Raw genomic sequence first — 22,773 nt, 5'->3', positions numbered from 1 at the left:
AAATGGCATAAAAATGTACAAATATACCAAGGGAACAGAACAGAGCACCCAGATATAAACCCAAACATACAAAGTCAACTGTGCTTCAAAAGGGAGCCAGGAATACTCAGTGGAGAAAAGACAGTCTCTTCAATAAATGGTGCTCGGAAAACTGGATTGTCATATGTAAGAGAATGAAACTAGATGCCTATTTTACATCATTCACAAAACTAACTCAAAATGAATTAAAGACTTAAATTTAAGACCAGAAGCCATGAATCTCCTAGAGGAAAACAGGAACAAAAGCTCTTTGTCATGAGACTTGGTAATGATTTTTTGATATGATACCTAAAGCACAAGAAAGAAAATAAAAAATAAACAAGTGGGAGTGCATCAAACTAAAAAGCTTCTGCACAGCAAAATATATCATCAGCAAGGTGAAAAGACAACCTATGGAATATGAAAAAATATTTGCAAACCATTTATCAGAAAAGGAGCTAATACCCAAAACATATAGGAAACTCCTACAACTCAATATCCAAAAAAGCAAATACCCCAATTAAAATTGGGCAAAGAACCTGAATAGACATTTCTCTAAAAAAGGTACATGAAAGGCCAATAGGCACATGAAAAGATGCTCAGCATCACTAGTCATTAGGGAAATGCAAATTAAAACCACAATGAGCTTATCATCTCACACTTGTTAGAATGACCATTATCAAAAAGGATACAAGATAACAAATAACTGGTATGGATGTTGAGAAAAGGTAACCTGTGTGCTGCTGAACTGCGAATTGGTGTAGCCTGCAAAACAGTATGGAGGATCCTCAAAAAATTAAAAATAGAACTACCATATGATTCAGCAATTCCACTTCTGAGAATATATCCAAAGGTACTGAAAACACTAATTGGGAAAGATATCTGTGCCCCCTTATACACAGCAGCATTATTTACAATAGCCAAGACATGGAAATGACCTAGTGTCCATCAATTGATGGGTGGATAAAGTTGTGAGGTATATATACAATGGAATTTTATTCAGCCATAACACCAAGGAAATCCTCTCATTTTCTTCTTTCTTATTCCTATCATTTTTAACAACACAAATAGACCTTGAGAACATTGTGCTAGGTGAAATATGTCAGACAAAGACAAATACTATATGATCTCATTTACATGTGGAATCTACAACTAACCAACCAACAACAACCCACATTCATAGAAAAAAGATCAGACTTGTGGTTACCAGATGTGAAAAGGTAGGGGAGGGGAAATTGGAGGAGGGTGGTCGAAAGATACAAACTTCCAGTTACAAAATAAGTAAGCACTAGGGATGTACTGTACAAACTAATGACCACAGCCAATGACAGAGTTAACCCTGTCGTGTGAGACATAGCAAAATGGTTAAAAAAGTCCTAAGAGTTCACATTATAAAGAGAACATTTTTTTTCTTTTCCTCCGTCTTTTCTGTTTATTTTATCTACATGAGAAGATGGGTGTTCACTGATCCTATGTGATAATCACTTCATTATATATATTAGTCATACCATCATGCTGTAGCCTGAACTTATATAGCAATGCATGTCAAATATTTCTCGTTAAAATTGAGGAAAAAATCATATTGTGTATGCCTTCTACACCAAAAACTATGGAGAAAAGTAGAACTAACATTTCTTAATCGCCTTCTTTTTTTTTTTTTTCTTAATCGCCTTCTGATTGTAAGGCCTGGGCAGACTGTTGTGCAACACCATCTCATCAATATTCACCACAGCTCTCTCATTTTAAAGACAAAGTCCAGAGAAATGAAGAAACATAAACCAAAGTCCCTCAAAATTAAGAGATAAACCTGGTGTCCAAGAAACACAGTATGAGCTGAAATCTCTAATTTCTTCAAAAGTGAAAGCTATTTACTACATTAACCATGTTAACTTTAACCATCAGGGATAAAGCTATTTTTGAACTTTCTAAATGCATAAATGTAAAACTATCTATTTTTTTTTCAAGCAAAAGCTAAATATTTACCAACACCACAAGTAAGGAACCACATGTACTACAGCCTCCTTAGTTTCTTGCTGGACTTCATATTTCACTAACTGGGGACATGTACCACAGAACACAGCAGTGGGACTGCAGTGGGTGTCCTGAAACTGACAGTGACCTTTCTAGGAAATCATTTTCCCATGTCTCATAGCCAGTGGCCCTATCTGTGGTTTAGAGTTCAGGAAAAGTCTAAACAAGTTTTACTTTATTTTGGTGCACAAAGAGATGAAACACAAGGGTTGCAGGAGACAGAGCACAAAACAGATTGAACAGGGATTTCCTAAAAGCAGTGTGATCAGCAGTGTTAGAGTCTGACAGTACCCAGGCCACCCAAACCCAAAACTGGCAGGGAGACACATTCATAGACAATCATTATGGTTCAGTGCAGCAGGTGCAAGGAAGCAAGTCTGCATAGAGTAACTGCCCAGATAATAATTTTCGGTCCTCACAGACAGAAACATGGAAGGTTCCAGAAGGAGGTGTACGTGCTAGCCAGTAGGATGAAGAAGGAGGACATCTCCAGTGAAGGAAACAGCACAAGGGGTAGAGTAGCTTAATGTTCTCAGAGAACTGCAGTTGAGGTGCCAGATAAGGCTACACTGTCAGTTATGGAAAGTGAGTTTGAATAAAAAACTCTTTTGTGGGATCCCTGGATGGCGCAGCGGTTTAGCACCTGCCTTTGGCCCAGGGCACGATCCTGGAGACCCGGGATCGAATCCCACGTCGGGCTCCAGGTGCATGGAACCTGCTTCTCCTTCTGCCTGTGTCTCTGCCTCTCTCTCTCTGTGACTATCATAAATAAATTTAAAAAAAAATTAAAAAAAAACTCTTTTGTGTGTGTTAACACGCTGTCTACAACAATAAAATCAGGTCCTTTTAAATATGCACCCTACATGATCCAGCATTTGGTGGGTATTCCTCTATTTAATACAACACTCCTCTCTGAGACAAGCATTATTCTCATCCCTATTTTCTATATATGGAAACCCAAGCACAGACCATGAGGTATAGTGGTGCCCAGATGCTCTGTCTAGAAAGTAGCGAGGCCAAGATTCATCCCCTAGGTGTTGGGCTCCAGAGAATGCATTACCATAATCCTCTCCATATCTATCACATTATAAGACAGGGGACCCCCACCTTCTGCTTGATAACAGGGACAGCATTTGGGCAGAAAGTCCTGCCCTGTTGCTGCATGTATGCAGATGAGCTGCTCTTGTATATATGAACCCAGCAGAACGAGACTGGACTGTTAGATCAAGTACTATGTGGATCCCACAGAGAGTAGAACAGATTTTCCATGAAAATGGAAAGGACACCCTTCCTGGGAAATGCTCTCAATAAGTAAAAGGTGAAAATTTTTGGTCCACAACATTTAATCAAGGCTGACATTCTGGAAAATGAGGTTGAAAAGTTTTAGTTTCTCTCAGTTAGATAAACATCCTGTGCCAAAGCTTGTCCACCTGGTGAGAAGCAGTAGCTGCTTCATACATGATGCCAGGCGTCATGGCTGTGTAGGGCACCCCATTTACCGGGCCTCCTGGGTCTACCACACACCTACACCTAGGTCCACACACACCTAAGGTCCTAGGTAGCCATAAGGTTATGGCAAATTGCCCGATTGGATTCAGGGGTTCAAGTATTTATGTTCTTTTGATTTTCCATTTATCTGTGGAAAGTCAATGTCTCTTTTGGCTTCTATTTTCACTTTTCAGATAAGCACAAGTGAACCCTCCTTGAGACATTGAACAGGTCACTTAATCGCTAAAATTCTTTTCAGAATGAAACCCAGAGTTTGGTTATCTTTATATCACCTACAAACTCTGCAAGTCTATAGATATCTGCCAGTGCCATCTTTTAACAAAAAGGTAAAGGAAAAGTGTTAACTTCTTTGGGTGAATTTACATTCTTTACCATGAAAATGGCCTGCTTTACATTTATCCCTGCCCCCCCACCCCTGACTGCTTTCAGATGAAATTCTTGCCAACTGGTTTCCATGGAAAATAATTTAGTTTTTCTGTGCTGTTTTTGTAACTAAACTCTAGATTACTCCAACGCAAGACAGGCACAACATAGCAATCCGGGGCTGGGGTGAAAAGTACATTCTTAGAAATAACTGAATGATAGAATAGCTTACAAAGCCAACTGCAGCAGACCTGACAGGAAAACTGATTGCATTGTTCCGTTTTCTAAAGGACCCACTGGCTTCCCTCAATCAGGAGAAAAAGACAGCATTAAGGCCTTTATTACTCCCTACATATTATTGACATTTTTATGACTAGCATTAGGATAGTGTAAATATAATAAATGAGTTTGTGTTCTTCATGTTTGTTTTTAAACATTTTTCATAGAATAGTTAACTCATGATGTTGGAGATTCAGGCTTTGCTTTTTTCTTTTTTATGTTGTTTTAACCCTGAAATAAACACAAGCTTTTCCTTCTTTAAACATAATGCATTTTCTTATCATCATTATTTTTGAAATAGCACATAAAAAGGGTAACATGGGGCAAATCATTGTCTATTTATTTTACAGAGAATCCTACTTTCACAGAGAAAGGCCTCAAGATCTCTCTCATTCCTTCCTGCCCTTTCATGTTCAGACTTCATATCTTAAAGTGAAGAAGGCAGCAAATGAAGAAAATAAATTTGAGCAAATAAGTCCAATCCCTGAAGTAATTCCTGCAGATGTTCGTGAGAAAGTTCAGAAGTTGGAACAAAAGCCAGTTGAAGACCAGATGAGATAATTTAAAGAATGACCTATCATCCCAATGCTTAACACACACATAATGTTCATTAATAGGGTCAAAAAATAAATGTACATGTTCTAAGTGTCTCCATACTAATTAAGAAAACAATAGACTTTTAGCCTCCAGTCACATCTTCCACCCTGGCCCACATCAGAACTTTTACCTGTTTTATTGAGATAACTTAAGATTAAAAAACAAAGAACCCACTTCTTGTCAGAATTTTTTTTTTTAGATTAGTTCAACTCAAAATGACTTTTGGTATCATCTTCACAAGGAAACGTAGTCAGTGATGTGCTGCCAAACTGTTGCAATTAGCTTTTAATTACTGCCACTGGTTAAGTAGAAGTTTATCACATTCAAATGTGTCTTAAAGCCTTTCAAGGTACCTGCCATTCATAACAATGAAGAACAAATCAGGTCCACCAGCATGGCCCCATTCCTACCCAGCATACTTTTTGAAATTTTAGTGCAGAAAACCTGCAGGACAGAAATTGTCCAAGATTCAAAGCTTCATAAATGTGGCCAGCCCTACAGGTAGGAAAACAGTTGAGGATAATCATATATAATTGGAGAAATCTGAACATAAGCCTACCATCTTTAATCTTGCTTCATGTCTTTCAAAATAGGAAATGGTTGCTGTCTATAGAAATTCCCTTGAAAATACAAAACCTTTGGAAGAGATTACAGGCTGCATTAGCAAAGCCAAATTTTGTTACTTCATCATTTTTGTTAGGGAGACCTTCAAAAATAGCAGCTGTCACTGGGCTCTATTCTATTAAACAAATTATGTTGACTGGTACATTCTTGATCTCACATAAAGTTAGGTGGATTTGTTCTGCAGTTTTATTTTGCTGGATAAACTTCAGAAGAGTGGTCACCAAGTTTTTTATGTGGTTATAGCATTTCAGATTTAGGAAAAATTATCCTACTTTCAAACACAAAGTCTTCACCTTCCCATGAGTACAATCATAGCTATCAAATAATGAGCCCTGAATTTTGTTTTGGAAAATCTGATCATGTGCTTCCTATGTGCAAAACATGGAAGAGAATCACTAATTCTCCTCCTGAGGCAATGTCACTCCTCTACTCTGCTTCTATGCGAACTTTAATCTCCTATTCATTCCATATACTCACCTTCTCAACACCCTTCCTTGGCTAAATGTAATGGAAAATTCCATCACAGGCCTGGAAGGAGCTGGAAGGAAGCACACAATCTCCTGGTTGAAAGAAGATGTCACCTTGGAGAAAAATGAAACTCCAGATCTGTGCTACACCTAGATATGGGATTTCAGTATACATTACTGAGGGAATCACCATGTATATTATCACAATATTGGCCCAGGACTATTGAAATCTCCAGATCCTTGTAGCAGAGGCAAGTACCAAACAGTCCTGCAGAGACTCCTTCACAATTGAGGGAATGTGAGGTTGCACCTTGCTCAATCATGAGTTTTATTTAAATTTAAAAGTAATGTGGGTACTCATCACAGCATTAATGAAGATAGCAAAAATGAGGAACAATTTAAATCAACATAGTCGGGCAGCCCCGGTGGCGCAGCGGTTTAGCGCCGCCTGCAGCCGAGGGCGCGATCCTGGAGATCCGGGATCGAGTCCCACATCCGGCTCCCTGCATGGTGCCTGCTTCTCCCTCTGCCTGTGTCTCTGCCTCTCTCTCTAGCTGTGTATCTATGAATAAATAAATTAAAAAAATAATAAATCAACATAGTCAATGAAACCATAAAAATCCTAGAAGAGAACATAGACAGTAACCTCTTTGACATCAGCCATAGCAACTTTTTACTAGCTATGTCTCCTATGGCAAGGGAAACAAAAGCAAAGAGAAACTATTGGGACTACAGCAAAATGAAAAGCTTTTGTACAGCAAAGGAAATGATCAACAAAATTAAAAGGCTTCCTGTGGAATAGTAGAAGATATTCACAGATAACATATCAGCTAAAGGGTTAGTATATAAAATACATAAAGAACACTCAAAAAACGAATAATCTGATTTAAAAATGAGAAGACACGAATAGATATTTTTCCAAAGAAGACATAGACGGCTGACAGACACATGAAAAGAAGCTCAAAGTCACTCATCATCAATATAATACAAATAAAATACTACAATATTTTAACTATTGTACAATACAAAATACAAATAAAAACTACAATAAAATAACACCTGACATCTGTCAGAATGGCTAACATCAACAACACAAGAAAAAATAGGTGTTGGAGAGGATGTAAAGAAAGGGAACTCTCTTGCACTGTTGGTGGGAATGCAAACTGGTGTAACCACTCTGGAAAACAGTGTGGTGGTTCCACAAAAAGTTAAAATAGAACCACCCTATGATACAGCAATTGCACTACCAGATATTTACCCAAAGGATACAAAAATACTAATTCAACGGTATACATGCACCCCAATGTTTACAGTAGCATTATCTACAGTAGCCAAATTATGGAAATAGCCCAGGTTGTCCATCAAAGGATGAATGAATAAAGATGTGATACACACACACACATACACACAATGGACTAACACTCAGCCATAAAAAGAATGAAATCTTGCTATTTGCAATGACATGGAGGGAGCTACAGAGTATTATCCAAAGCAAAACAAGTCAATCAGAGAAAGACAAATGCCATATGATTTCACTCATATGTGGAATTTAAAACAAAACAAATGAGCAATGTGGTAGAGAGAGAGAGGCAAACCAAGAAACAAACTCTTAATTAGAGAGAATGAACTGGGATGCCTGGATGGCTCAGCAGTTGAGCATCTGCCTTTGGCTCAGGGAATGATCCCAGAGTCCTGGGATGGAGTCCCACATTGGGCTCCCTGCATGGAATCTGCTTCTCCCTCTGTCTGTGTCTCTGCCTCTCTCTGTGTCTTTCATGAATAAATAAATAAAATATTTTTTTTAAAAAAGAGAGAACCAACTGATGGTTACCAGAGGGGAAGTGGGTTGGGGGAACGGGTGAAATAGGTGGTGGGAACTGAGGAGTGCACATGTTGTGATGAGCGTAGGGTATTGTATGGAGTGCTGAATCACTCTTTTGTACACCTGAAACTAATACTACATTGTATATTAGCTAACTAGAATTTAAATAAAAACTTACAAAAATAAAGTTAATGGAATTGAAAAAATCTATGTGGTCAGAAATCAGGGACTGACTATAATCTATTGATACATTCAAGCACTTTGCAGCCTATGGCAATCACATTTTAGAAAAACATTTCATAACATGGGAGAATGTAAAACAAAAATGTAAGGCAACTTACAAAAACAGTATGTGCATTATGATTCGGAATTTGTTTTTAAAAGGCTCATATATGCCTAGGAAAAATTCTGGAAGAATATAGACTCAGAAATAAATAGCACTTATTTCGGGAGGCTGGGATTACATTTTAAAAAGGTGGTTTTCCATATCCTTCATTATATTTTTCCAAATAATCACCAAAAAATAGGTATTATACTAATGATAAACAAATCAATTCAAATTTTCTAAAAATAAAGATAATTTGGACGAGAGAGCGCATTTGAAAGCTTTTGAGAAGACAAAAATGGCTTGTCTATTTTGTCTCCAAAAATGGATTGTTTTAAGAACAGCCACATCTGAAGCTGGATATATACGCTGAAATCTCTGTGGTTATAAAATTTTTGACAAGTGCCCAAGCAAGATGAGTTTCTTTTGCCACTTTCCAGTTTGTTTTCTTCCAACTTAGAATTTGGGGTTGATAACAATGCACTGGAATTACACCTTATGAAAAAACTATTGTTTTAGATATACAAATTTTCAATCTTTCTAGGACTAAAATGCAATGGCTTGTGATCACCAAGTGAATGGAGGGAGGGTAGGAATCTACAACAAGGCAGTGTATTTATATTTATATTTGTATTTCATTGTTTAGCTAAAAAAGTCTATACCCTAATAAGCAACTTAACTTTTAATGACTTATCTCTATGAAATTATTTGTGATGAACTTTTTAAACTGTTTAAGTGGATCATCTACAAAATGTAAGTATAATTACTTAATATGATTATTATTACATGTAATAAATTATAATTTTGTTTGTGACAATTCGAATGAGTAATAAATACGGCACGTTGTTACCCTATTAGGACTATTATCACATACATCATAGGTTGGTAAGGCTTGTTCACCACTTGTTTGGGTATAAAATATGAGCTAACAATGGTTTTTACATTTTTTGTTTTGTTTTGTTTTTACATTTTTGAGTGGCTGGAAAAAATCAAAAGAAAAATAATACTTCGTGACATGTGAAAATAATATGAAATTCAAATTTCAGTGTCCACAAAACTTTACTGGAGAAGAACCTCATCATTCTTTTAAATCTGTTCGTGGCTGCTTTTCTGCTACAATGGCTTCTTAACATAATTGCGACAAAGCCTAAAATATTTACTAGCCGATCCTTGACACAAAAAATGTTTTCGAGGTGGTTCTGAATATTTTTTATTATTTATTTATTTATTTTATTGGAGTTCAATTTGCCAACATATAGCGTAACACCCAGTGCTCATCCCATCAATTCTGAATATTATTTGTATTTCCTATCCTCAGTCTCTAGATGGCAGAAAAGATCCTTAAACTGGGGGGAGGGGATACTGGCATATAGAAGATACATTCCCAATTAAATCACCCTCTAAAAGTCAGCCCTTCCAACAGACAAAACTTTTTTTTTTTTAAGATTTTATTTATTTATTCATGAGAGACTCAGAGAGAAGGGCAGAGATACAGGCGAGGGAGAGGCAGCCTCCCTGCAGGGAGCAAATTGCAGGACTCGATCCTGAGGCTCAGAGATCATGACCTGAGCCAAAGGCAGATGTTCAACCACTGAGCCATCCAGGTGCCCCCAAAACATTTTTTCTATGCATGTTCAACAGACAAAAAAATAAAAGAAACCAAAGGATTCATTTAGTCTAGAACTTGTGTCTGTACTGAAATTCAGCATTTATTCACTTCTGCCTAAAATAAATAGATATTATAAATCTGCACCATTAATGAGGCTTCTCAGGTGTAACCAGCACAAGAAATTGTAATATATTTAAAGTGTACAGTGTGTTTATTTGATAGACGTGTACACTGTGAAATGATTACCTCAATCTAGTTCACTAATACACCTCACATAATTCTTTTTTTGATGAAAATGTTTAAGATCTAATCTCTTAGTAACTATCAAGTGTACAATATACAATACAGTACTATTAGCTATAGTGAACCTGTGCATTAGATCTTCAGGATTTATTCACCTCATATGTGAGTTTGTACTCTTTTACCAGCTTCTCCTCTTTCCTGCTCATGTCACCCCTGGTAACCACTTTTCTACTGCGAGTTTCTGCGAGTCGGCTCTTTTGTTTAGATGCCATATATAAGTAGACAAATATACAGTATCTGTCTTTCTCTGTCTGACTTATTTCATTAGCATAATGCCTTCAAGTTTCATCATGTTGTCATGAATGGCAAGGTTTCCTTCTTGTTAAAGACTGAATAATATTTCATTGTGTTTATATACAGTATATATATACTGTATTATATATATTACATATATAATATATGTAATTATATATATTAATTATATATATTACATCTATATATGATAGATGTAATATAGATGTAATATATTAATATATTATATTAATATATATATTACATCTTCTTTATCCATTCATCTGTCAGTGGGCACTTAGCTTGTTTCCATATTGTGGTTCCTCAGTTTGTTTGTTTTTTTTTTTATGATAGTCACAGAGAGAGAGAGAGAGAGAGGCAGAGACACAGGCAGAGGGAGAAGCAGGCTCCATGCACCGGGAGCCCGACGTGGGATTCGATCCCGGGTCTCCAGGATCGCGCCCTGGGCCAAAGGCAGGCGCTAAACCGCTGCGCCACCCAGGGATCCCTGGTTCCTCAGTTTTAATGTGTCTATGTAACATTCTTCTCTTTTTAGACTGAATTATACTTGGTAAACCTCCAGATTATGCCAATTGGGTTTAGAATTTGTCAGTTTATAAGTGTGTGTTGAGTACTAACTTGTTTTAACAGGATATAAGTGGTTAGGACTTGAATTTTTTTCTAGACTTGTGTAGACACAGCTACAGACTAGACAGATTTTATGTATGAATTAATAAAAACAAGGTAAGCACACACATTCCTGATTCATATTTACTATCATATGAAAACACAATCAGGATCCCTTGAAAGAAGGATGCAAATCTACATCATGAGGTTGCTAATATTACTCATGTTCTTTTAAATTGAAGGTTCCTCATTTCCCAACAAAAGGACAAAAAACATCTACACCACTTCCCAGACACATCAGAGATAAGGCTACAGGCACTGCTTTCACCCCCCTCATATTCTCTCCCACCATTTCTGTCTTCGCTTCTTTTTTCTATAACTTCCAATTATAAACTTTTCTACAGAAACAGAAAAGTTGAAACAGCACAATGGATAACCCAATGCCAATCATATATTTTCCTATACCCCACCCAACAATCATGCACCTAAGAATTTACAATAATTCTATACAATCAGCTAATAACCAGTGAATGTTGACATTTCCCCCACTTAACCTCAGAATGTCTTTTAGAGATGTGTCATTGAACCAAAATGTCATCTAGAGTCAGTCTTCACATCTGTCTGCTGGGTCTCCCCAGTTATCTTTTAAAATAGAACAGCCCTTATCCTTACTGCCTCTACATACATTTCTCTTCATGATGCTGAGCTTTTTAGAGATCAGATAATTTGCCTCATAGAATCCACATTCTGGGTTTCTCTGTTTTCTTGTGGAGTCATTACATTTATCCTTTATATGTTACTACAATGCAGAGGTTAGGTCTAGAAGTTTAACAAAATGATGCTGTATATGTCATATTGCATCACATCTACAAGTGTGAAATGTTGAGCTATCCCACTTTAGGTAGTACTAGTTTGATCAATTGGTTGCAGTGTTGATCACCACTACAAAAGTTTGATTTTCCCTTCGCCATTGGCAAATGGTCATTGAGGTTATACTTTGTCATTCTGCAAACATCCTTCAGCCCAACAGACCCTTTGTAAAGTAATAGTTTCAGTTTGCAACAAAAATCAGTATTTCATTAAGAACAGAGAGATAGTAATTTTCTAATTCTTTTATTCTTCCCCCTTTCATTACTAGTGTTATCCTGTAAAGGTGGGTTTTGTCTCATCAGCTGAGAATCTCCTAGAGTTTCTTCTAAAAAGTCAAAGCAAATGCTGGATTCTTTGCCTTTCATCCTCATTTTTCAAAGTAAGGAGTTGGTGTAATAGTCGTCTTCAACTGAAGCAAATCAGCTCTCTCTCTTCATGAATTCATGCATTTTTTTATATTTTTATAATCAATTCATTATTATTTTTGATGTTCTATTTGGCCTGTGAGAGCATCCTCCAGCTGGATGCTTTAACACATTACTATTCTTTGATGTAAAATGTTCTCCTGGGATCTCTTTCACAGCTGAGCCCAAATAACAGTCTTCTCTCTCTCCATGTTCCAGCAGCACCTCTATCTGAAGTGACCTTCTACTTCCTTCTAGATTTTGTCATTCAATAACCTGAAAGCACTTGATTGCTTCTCACATCCCCACTAAACCTCTGCTGAACACATGAATTGGCATCAGGAAGAAACCCTGCAAAGTCAAACGAGATCATAAAGGAGGGCTAGCTCCCCTTGAAATGTTTTAACAATTTTTCTTACCTTGCATAGTAGTCATTGGGTGGAACAGCTTCTTGAAAGAATTGGAACTGGTATAAATAAAGTCCAATCAAGTGTCCCGCAGTGAAAATAGCCAGCAGAACACAGAGGCAGCTGAACAGCAATGGATCAAACGTCCGGCACCAGGACCACCAGGTGCACAAACCCAAAAATACAAAGAAGTACACGGATGAAGTCAAAGATGGCAACATCATACCTAAGGAAGAAGAGTGGTGGTCATGAAAAACTGCGCAGAATGAGAAAATAATTTACTACTCAGGAAATATAACTATTGGGGATTATGTACACTTCCTTCATATGCTTTCAGGTATGGGTCAAGTTATTAATATATGAGTCACATTTTATTTATAAAATCAGAACTTATGCTATTTTTGTGAAAAAAGTCATATATAAAGTGAAATTTATAAGTAGAGGGAAACACAAGATGATGAAGAAATTCTTCTCATGGTGTTTGAGCAAAGTAAATATCTACTTTGCATACAAAAGAATTTGGCATATTTACTTGCCTGTTTCCAAGTTTCTACTCCTCCCTCTCCATTTTTCAGGAATACTCTAGGTCCACTCCAACTTTCCCTGATACCACTTTTTATGATAACTTACTTTTTTGTTGTTGGTTAAGTAGGATTCATAATAATACCACACCTGTGGCAAAGTCTCACTAAAACTTTGCCCTACCTAAAAATGATCAATGATTTACACTCTTACCAAAAGGGGACATGTAAAATGAGGTATTTGACAGGTATTTAAAAACTTTTGGGGGGGCAGTTTGAACTGACTCTATTAAAATACTGGGATATATTTCTTGTGAAATTCTATTCTCTTTCCCACTTTTTAATTTTCCTATTAAAAAATAGTCACATCATTTCATTTTGTACAATTTCAACAAAGAGGTATGGACTAAAGTTCACAGTAGCTGTGGAGCAGCTGCCAACCTCAGGATGGAAGGAGGGAGAAGATGAGATAACATTATTATGGAACAAGCAGTCAGCAGCCAAGATTTAAAGGAAGTGAGTGTCTGTGCTGCAAGATTACAATCTAACTGAGAAAGAAAAATAGTATGTCCTGGAGAGTTAAATTAAGATTGCTAATGATCCAATGTAAACAGATAGGCTTTCAGGACCCACAAGTGTGGCTCTGGAGGGGTACACCAACATTGTGCATCATAGCCCACAGCCATTCATGGGCTCTGGGGGAGAAGGAGAGTGTTTTTCGGATCTACACATTCAAAAAAGTGATATCACTTAGGTATAGAAAAAAATTGCTTTGCAGAAGTTGACAGAAACCAACTAAAAACACAAATGCTAGAACTGAATGGGGAAAATTATTTCTCTGTGTGTGCTGCGTACACCTGGCTGGTTTTATAACAGCTCCGGTTATGAGTTTAGTGTCACAAACCAGAATTGTTTCTTTTCGTATATTCTCCTTGGCCCTGTCTCTCGTTATTCGCCAGAGTGCTACATGTGCTCCATCCGGTACCGGAAACTCTCACCTGACGAACCAAGTAAAATTGTCACCACAACTTTCCCAGCGGTGGTTATCATGTTGCCGATAAACTCCTTAAGCTTGGAGGCCACAGAGGCGAGTCTGCGGAACATTTTTAATTTTGTGCTCTCTTCCACCTCGCCTTCAACACCATCCCCTTCGTCTAAATCCTCTTCATAGATCAGTGCCTCTTCTGGATCTAGTTTTTCTCCTCCAGCCTAAATAAAGGAGAAACAGAAAACACTGCAGTCCAGAACTCTGCATGCCCATCCAGCAGATTATATGGTTGGTAATTTATAGGTCAGTCAGTGAGGTGAACTTCACAAACCAGCAGAAAAATGCAGACACCCACTTATGTCCCCCCAGGTCTCGGACAGTGCCTTTGAAAGCCCAAGTCACTTGGATCTTTCCTGAAGAAGTAAACAAGAAACGTCACCAATTATAGGACTCTGGACAGCATGTTATCTGAGCCACATGAAGTCATTTTTTTTATATATATATAGGCAGAAGAAGAAAATGAAACAGCTATTAAAAATCTTAACTTTCATCAATCTTGGTTTGGTTCCTCCCATTTATAGAGTTTGCCATCAAGGTGACAGGTAGTTTGAAGTATCCATGACTTTAACCAAAATGGTGAATCAAATCAGTGCTTATGAAATTTCTTTTCTTTCTGAAGTAAATTTTGTCCACTCTTTTCATGTTTCCTGGCCAAGGGAGGGTGAGTGGTCTTGGGTTACTTGACTAGATACATGGTCACTTCCTATTTTATCCTTTTAGAGACTGATACACAGATTCAGTCCTAAGTGATTCAGCACCTCAGGACAATCATCAGAGATTTAGAGAAGAAACACATGGCTAGAATATATACATATTTCTATGAATTATTTTAAACTGGGTATACAAGGTGTTTTTGTCTGTTTTGTTTTTAGAGAATACATAGAAATGAACTTTTTTTTTTTTTTTTTTCTAATTACAGTCTTTCCCTAGATGGCTTAGGATTTCTTTTTTTTTTTTTTTTTTTTGGCTTAGGATTTCTTTAAGAAATTGTTAGAAACATAAGCTATCACTTTAAGATAAAAGGTTATTTTAGATACAGGAAGTTTTGTTTGCATTTGTCTCTAGGCTGGAGGTCTTAATTTTAGCCCACTGAAAAGATTGCACTGGTGGCAGAGCCAGAAGGATCCTTAGGCCCAATTCAGGCATCAATTTAAGACTTAAAAAATACAGCTCAGCCTCTCCATGTTTCTCATTTTAAAGGTTTTTTTTTCTTGATACACTTAGGTCAGATATTTTAAGAATCTTCACTAATGGTAACTGGACCTCTAGCTAAGCCCATGTACACTAGAGGAAGCCAGCATAGGAAGGCTGATACAAAGTTCAGGTTAGTACTGAATGACCTTGAGAACTCAGAGACCTTCTCTTGGCCTGGAAAGGTATGGGTCACTTGTAACTTAAGCTGCCTCCTGCTGAAGCCAAGGGTACAGGATGCCTGGCCACCCTCTATACCACACACACAGATTTAATCTCAGGCCTACTCAAGTCTATATACCCAAATTGGGTTCTATAGTATTCTATCATGATACATTTGCATTATTTCCTGAAGGAAAAGGAATGTCTCATGCTTATTCAAGAAAATTTCTCTATGTGTTCAGGGCCTAGTGTGTACTAATACCTCATAAGAGATGCAGTAATAAATATGTGAACAAGTACAAAATAAACTAGCTGAATATCTCACAGTAACAAATGCTAGTCAGAGAATTAAAATATGGTGATGTGACTGTGAGTGGCAAGGTGGCTATTTTAGATTCTGAGGTCAGAGAGAGACTTTCTGAGGAGGTGACATTTAGGCCAAGATCTGAATATCACAAAGTCACCAGCCATGTGAAAATCCCCAGTAAAAACATTCCAGATGGAAGGAAGAGCTAGTCAAAGGCTCCATGGTAGGGCCAGAAAGAAGGCATATGTTCCCTGACATAATTCTTCTTCTACCAATTCACCCTCCTCATTGTCAGCTGATGAGCCCACTTCGTACTTCACTGAGAAAGGGTGTTAACCTGTGGCTGGACATCAGTCTACCAACCTAAAACTCACCTGTGCAGCAGGCACTCTGGTTCCTCTGTCCTGTGACTGTGGATGAGCTGTATTCCCTGAGACACCAGGGAGAAGTATGGTCCCAGGCATCTTCCTCTCACCCTAGCATTACCTTGTGCTCCCTTTCTCCCATATCTCCCCATCAACAAACAAAACATGCCTCACTTTCTCCAACCCAAACCCTTCCAACTCACATTTGCCTCTCAAAATGACTCTCCCAGAGCTGACTAAAAATATGGCGTCACTTCCCCTATAGCTAATTTCTCTTGAACTCACTCTAACAGGACTTTGATCGCCAGTCACTCCACATAATGAGGGGTATGACGTGGTGTGTTTCATGTGGTGATGCCACGGGAGACCACAGCTAGGAGGTTATTGCTGTGGTCAAAGAAACAGGAGCTCAAGGTGCTGAAGAGAGGTTTGAGTCTTTGCAGTATGTCTTAAAGGTCAAGTCGGCAGAACTCATCAGTAAATTTGATATGGAGAGAAGAGTGCATCAACGACAGTTTTGTATTTTTGTCATTACTGAGAAGATGGGGATAATCGGGGGTGGAACAGGTTGGAGAATTCAGTTCTGAGATGTCCTTCAGGCTTTCTTGTTGGAGATGTTACAAGGGCAGCCGGCATAGAAATCTAGAGAGAGGTGGAAACTGGGAAGGTCTATCTGAAATTCCAGTGGTAGAGAGATGGTTTTGAAAGTGATGAGATAACCTAGAGAAAATACAGAGCTTGCTCATGTCTCTGGTGCTATCATACCTGGAGCCAGTCTGTCTCTCCAGCCTTATTCCCATCTTTCCCTAGAAACACCCCCTGCAGGCAACCACGTGGGGGAACCCAAAGTCCACAGGCTCTCTTGGCCTTGGGACATGCTTGGAATGTGTCCTTGGCCATGGTATCCCCTCCTAACTCCTCAGGCACTCCTATACCAGCTCTTCCTTTCCACCTGCCCTCGTTCCCCTGAGCAGTTTCTGTGGGGATCCATCCAGTGAAGGTGCTGCTATGGCGTCCACACTACCACACTCAAACTATCTGTTCATGGGATATGTGTTGCTTAATTTCCCCTTCACAACAGGGCGATACATAAAAAAGAAAGTTCAGCCAAAACCTTCAGTCACTGTACTTAAAAAAGGAGACAGGGAGAGACAACACAGCTAGAGCTACCTAGATCCCAGTCAGAAACATACTCTTAACTTTCATAATAAATGGCTTATTATTCAGTTGTGGACTTGCTACGGACATAGATTAAATCAAATAAAATTCTCTGGGAGAACCTTTGTGAGGTTAGACAAACGCATTTCCTTGACCTCTCCTGGGCGGGACTGGGGCCCCTGTGACTTTTATAAACATACCACTGTACTTGAGGGTTTTCAGCATTTTTGTACCAGAATCCCTGGGGCCCTCAGTTGGAAACACGTTCTAAACCTGCCAAGCTGAGAGAGAGCCAAAACTGAGCCAGGTTGGCCTCTGTGAGCCCCTACTGTCCAGGCTGAGGCCAGAACTGCCATTAGTCACATCAGGCCTGCTTATTAACAGGCAGGCTTTCTCCGCCTAAATGATTCGTCTGGTTAAGTATAAATACTGATCCTCTGCAACGGCGTCCACTCACTCGAATATATTTACTAACACGCAGCCTTGCTTGTGGGAGTTGTAATCTCTCCCGGTATTGGAACGCAACTGGACTCTGGCCTTCATTTCCCTGGTTCCAGAGCGATCTTAGAAATTAAAGAGAGAACACTTTACAGTTTAGAAAGGAAAAAAAAATCCATATTATTACTGCCCATGTCAACATCTAAGACTTATTTGAAGACATGTAAATCCTTCAACTTGCCTTTGCTAAAAGTTGCCAGCTTCAAATGTGCCAACAGGTATTCCCGTAGCATCTCTGGGATGCTACATGTATGCAATGCCACACTTTTCTCAGAACCCAGGTCAAGGTCTGAGCACCAAGCAGCCATCACATTTCATCCCACAGCTGCCTCCCTGCACGACCACCTCCACACTTGACACATGCCCAGCAGCCTTTCCACACAACTCAGACAAGGAACACCCAACAGCTAGTTTTGATGGAACACAAGCATCCATTTTTCCTTAGTTCCGAGAAGTCAAAGATTCAGCCTGGGTTGGGGTATGTCATGAAGATCACCCAGGATCCTTTAAGAGGACAGGTACCTAGCTTCACCTCAAACTTCCTAAATGAGAAATTCGGGAGCAAATCTCAGGCATCTGTATGACCAAACAGCAGCCCTACATGATATTTTAAAAAGATTTTATTTATTTATTCATGAGAGACATACAGAGACAGACAGATAGGCAGAAGGAGAAGCAGGCTCCCCACAAGAAGCCCGATGTGGAACTCGATCTTGGACCTGGGAATCATGCCCTGGGCCAAAGGCAAATGCTCAACTGCTGAGCCACCCAGGTGTCTCCCTACACGTTTTTGAAGCAACCAATCTAGAATCCAAGCACAGGCTACCATCCACAATGGCTGATCCACTGGTTCCACACTCGGTAGACTATGCAAAATTGCAAACATTTTGTTGGAATCATATGCTAGGCAGACCCCCTAATTAGAAAATACATCGAAGTTTATCTGTGGAACCTCCTTCCGGTTTCTGTCAACCTTGACATGTTAGCCTAGAACTTCTCATCAGATGAATCCACTTTCTTCTTTGTGGCTAAAACCAAGCTATTAAAAACATTTTGATGGAGTGTACCAAAGTCACAAACAACGAGCCAAAGATCTGGAGGCAAAGGGAACATTTTTCTAAAGTGTCATGAGTAGTTTATTCATTGTTTATTATTAAAAGTTAACAATTTATATTTACAGAATGGGTTCATCTCAACAGAAGAGCCCAGAGAAGGGAAAGGCAAGTGTGGTGCCTCATGTACAAGACAAATGCTACAGGCACTGTGCTGCCTGCAGGAGAAAGCAGAGAGAGAGAGAGCCTTGTCTCTGTGATGTCACCATACATTATATAAGCCTAACAGGAGAGCATCATACGGATAAGCCAATATTTCACACTTGTTTTAGGAAGATTATTTTTCTAAACTTGCAAGAGCAGTGGAGCCTGGTGCCACCATTGACATTCTCCTGACTCATGGACACTCTGATGTCTTGCATCTGAACCTTCAGAAACATCTCAAGTCAAGTTAGAGACTGCACCAGTCTCTGAGAATCAACTGAACATCATTTGAAAGGGAAATGAACAATAATGGAGAGCAGCCAAATTGGACTGACCATTATTTTAAAGGCTTATATCTTAAAGGTTTATTTTGAAAAATCAATTAATTGTATACCATAAAACCAAGTCTGTATTAAAACACATAGACACACAAACACATCCTGATACTATCTAATCAGTTTGTCTCTAGTTATAGAGATTATTACTGACCTGAACCATCCATTTTCTCTTATAAGAAACAGCTGAGTTTAGCTCTTCTAACTGACACACCCCGTGTTCCCCCTAGAAATAAAGAATTCAGGGAGTGATAAAAAAGCAACATTCTGAAGGCACACAGCCCTTCCTGTTGCTCCAAAATTTCCTGAAAGATTCAGGACCCATATAATACCTTCTGATGGACTGAGATGAAAATAAAATATTTGTCTTTGTTATTAAACTATTAAAAGGCTGAGCAGTGCTGGTGTGGCTTTGGAATCCACAGCATTACTTTCCCATCCTCCATTCCTGTTCCTCCCTCCTCTCAGAACTTTTCCTGAGATTGAACTCTGCTCTGAGCACTGGGCCACGTCCAGGGTGGGAATCCACCCTGGCACCCCAGAGGTTTGCACTCACCCGGAGGAAATAAACCAAGTTATATGTAACAGTTTATAAAATAAGAATATAAAATCCTAGGAATATTGAGGAGGGAAAAAGATTATGTCTAATTACCGGGACCTGGAATGCCCAAATCCAGTTATTCTCAAAGCAAACATGATGGAAAAAAAGGACAAATGTCTTGGGGAAAAAACCGAAAAAAAAAAAAAAAAAAAAAAGAACAGTCCCTGTTAGACGTTAGTTTTTGCCCATTCTGGCACATAGTAGGTACTGAATAAATAAGCAGGCCCATGGATAAAAACTCATCCTTCTCTGCAGTCACAGCAAGGAGACATCACTGAAGACAGATGTGTGGGTCTGCCCTGGCCCTGTCACATCTTCTAACAGTTTGGGAGAGAAGCAGCTCTTTGCAGATAATCCTGGCCCAGGGCTGACCGCTTTACAGTTTGTTGCTTTAGTTTTATACTTCGGAGTGCTTTGTACAAGGCTCCATGTTAATTAATCCATGCTGAACCAATTAACTTGATAAGCACATAAGTATTACTATTTGTACAACCTCAAGCTACTATGCTAACTTAAGATTTGCTGCAACAGAGAACACGACAGATGTGACCCTTTCCCTCACTGAGTTTACAATTTAGTGAGGGAGATAGAAAGTAAATAACAACACAAAGAGCAGTATCTAGGGTAATTACAGAGTGTGATAAATGTTACGGATATAACAAGACAGAGAACAGGGGAAAATCCAGGAGAGTGGTCAGCAAAGGCCTCTACGGGAAAGAGGTCATCTGACGATAGAGGAGGAACTAGCCATGCAATGAGCAGGGAGTGAACCTCAAGGCCGAAGGGAAAGAGCTAGCTGGTTCTGGGCACAGAAAAGCACAGGGAGAGGTAGGACAGAGCACAGGATGAGGGTGTGGAGGCAGGAAGTGCCAGGGCCCGCAGGGGCCTGAATTTTGTTCTCATTTAATTAGAATCCAATGAGGTGTTTTACCTAAGGAAGTGACTTAATATGATCTACAATTTTTCAAAGATAATCCAGATGCTGTGTGTGCTATCAGTGGAATAGGGCAAGAATGGAAGCTGGATGTGGGAAGGTCCAGTTGTAGGTTATTTTGAGGTCTAGATGAGAGAGGGGATGAGGACTGTGGCAGTAGAGATAGGAAAGTGAACAGATGTTAGGCAACATGTCAAGGTAGCACCCATAGGACCTGTTGATGGTCATGGATAAGGGGTCCAAGCGGTTATAGCAACTGAGTGAACCGTTATCTGATTAACTTGAGTGGGCAGTCAGCAGAAAGGCTGGGTAGAAGGAAGGGTGAGAGATCTAGCTCCTGCCCTCAAACACACCACCAATACTTTGAAAGAAACATGGGGAATTAAATGACACTGAGTTGGCGACAACACCATCTCAGGAGTATTTACAGTTGAAGGATGGGCAGCAGGACTGCCCTCAAAGAAGTAAGGCAGATTCAGACTTCCTGCAACAGGAGCAGGTGACAGAGGTGGGCACAGAGTTTCCTCCCATCCCACATGTGCCTGACCATGCTACCCTCACTGAAGGGACACTGGGCCTCTGCAATCTCTCCAAACAAGTTTCCCTTGTGGGCAATTTGGTGTTACTTGCAATTCAAATGCACAAAATTGCCTGTCGAATATTCCAAGGACAGAAAAAAAAATACTGAGAATTTCTAAAAACATAGATCTAGACATATTGTTAAGGGTAAATGTCTACTTTGGAGCTTTGATTTTCTTAAAAAAATAAAGCAGAGAATAGGCTTGCACTGTTAAATGTTGTTAAATGGATGAACGAATGGGAGAGAAATGAAGGTGTATGTAATTTGGAATAGTTTTAGTCTAATAACTTAAAAATATTTGAATTGCCTTCCTGATTGCTTATTCTTTCCTTTGTTTTTACTATCAGGCACATTTTCAAGTCCCGTCCATGCAAAGTTCACTCGATTACCTGTCCAATAATATAACGCCCCTGCCTTTCTATGTGATAAAGTAGGTATGCTTTTCAGGTGTGTTTTTCTCAGAGGAGAGGATGAGAGAGACTGCATCTCACCTTGTGTTCAGGTAACTGAAAGATAGTGGTGTATACATTTAGCCATGGATCTAAAGCTAACTTGTCCCTATGATACTCATACTGAAGCTCGTACTGTAATACTGAGCTTTTCTGAAGCTTTTTTAAAAAGATTTTTTATTATTATTTATTTATTCATAGAGACACAGAGAGAGAGAGAGAGGCAGAGACACAGGCAGAGGGAGAAGCAGGCTCCATGCAAGGAACTCGACGTGGGACTCGATCGTGGGTCTCCAGGATCACACCCCAGGCTGCAGGCGGCGCTAAACTGCTGTGCCACGGGGGCTGCCCTGAAGCTTTTTTTTTTTTTTTTTATGATAGTCACACACACACAGAGAGAGAGAGAGAGAGAGAGAGAGAGAGAGAGAGAGAGATGCCCTGAAGCTTTTTGAAGACAACAGGACAATGATTTCCTCCAATTAAAAACTTTCTTCTTATTTAAGCTAATGGCATCTAAAATCACCACAGTGAAAGGTTCCCCTAAACTGTCAATGTGTTTAACCCAGAGAAGACGGACCAAGTGTGCTGCATTTGGGAGGGCAACTGACAGTAAGTTCTTGCCTGGTTCCTGACAGTGACCTTGACAGGCAGCAAAAGCCATGAAGCACAAGGCTTGTAGGGCAACTGGGCACTTGCCCAGCTTCTTACTGTATTGCATGCTGCCATGTTTCAGAAGATCATGTGTGTGTGCTTGAAAAGACAGGATCTAGAAAACTTAAAACAGGTGATTTGGGACTAAATCTAATAAGGCTAAATGCCTTATTAGAAGGGGACAGTAGAAAGATCGAATTCTATCATTCTTTGTTTTTTGCTCTTCCAAAA

The 22,773-nt window shown here is 39.1% G+C and overlaps 1 protein-coding gene across 4 annotated transcripts in view; it reads right to left on the bottom strand.

The window, feature by feature from the left end:
• PIEZO2 (piezo type mechanosensitive ion channel component 2) overlaps nt 1-22,773 on the bottom strand; it is a 450,920-nt gene that overhangs the window by 168,374 nt on the left and 259,773 nt on the right. For all 4 annotated transcript variants that reach the window (XM_041744387.1, XM_041744552.1, XM_041744472.1 and 1 more), the window contains exons 6-7: nt 14,006-14,216; nt 12,499-12,712 (exon numbers count right to left, since the gene is read on the bottom strand). In XM_041744387.1, coding sequence (XP_041600321.1) covers nt 12,499-12,712; nt 14,006-14,216 — 425 coding nt within the window. The remainder of the gene's footprint in view (nt 1-12,498; nt 12,713-14,005; nt 14,217-22,773) is intronic.

This window comes from Vulpes lagopus, chromosome 1 (assembly GCF_018345385.1).
Source record: "Vulpes lagopus strain Blue_001 chromosome 1, ASM1834538v1, whole genome shotgun sequence".
Lineage (NCBI taxonomy): Eukaryota > Metazoa > Chordata > Mammalia > Carnivora > Canidae > Vulpes > Vulpes lagopus.
Note: the sequence above shows the minus strand (reverse complement) of the source record. Positions and strands in the feature narration are given on the sequence as shown.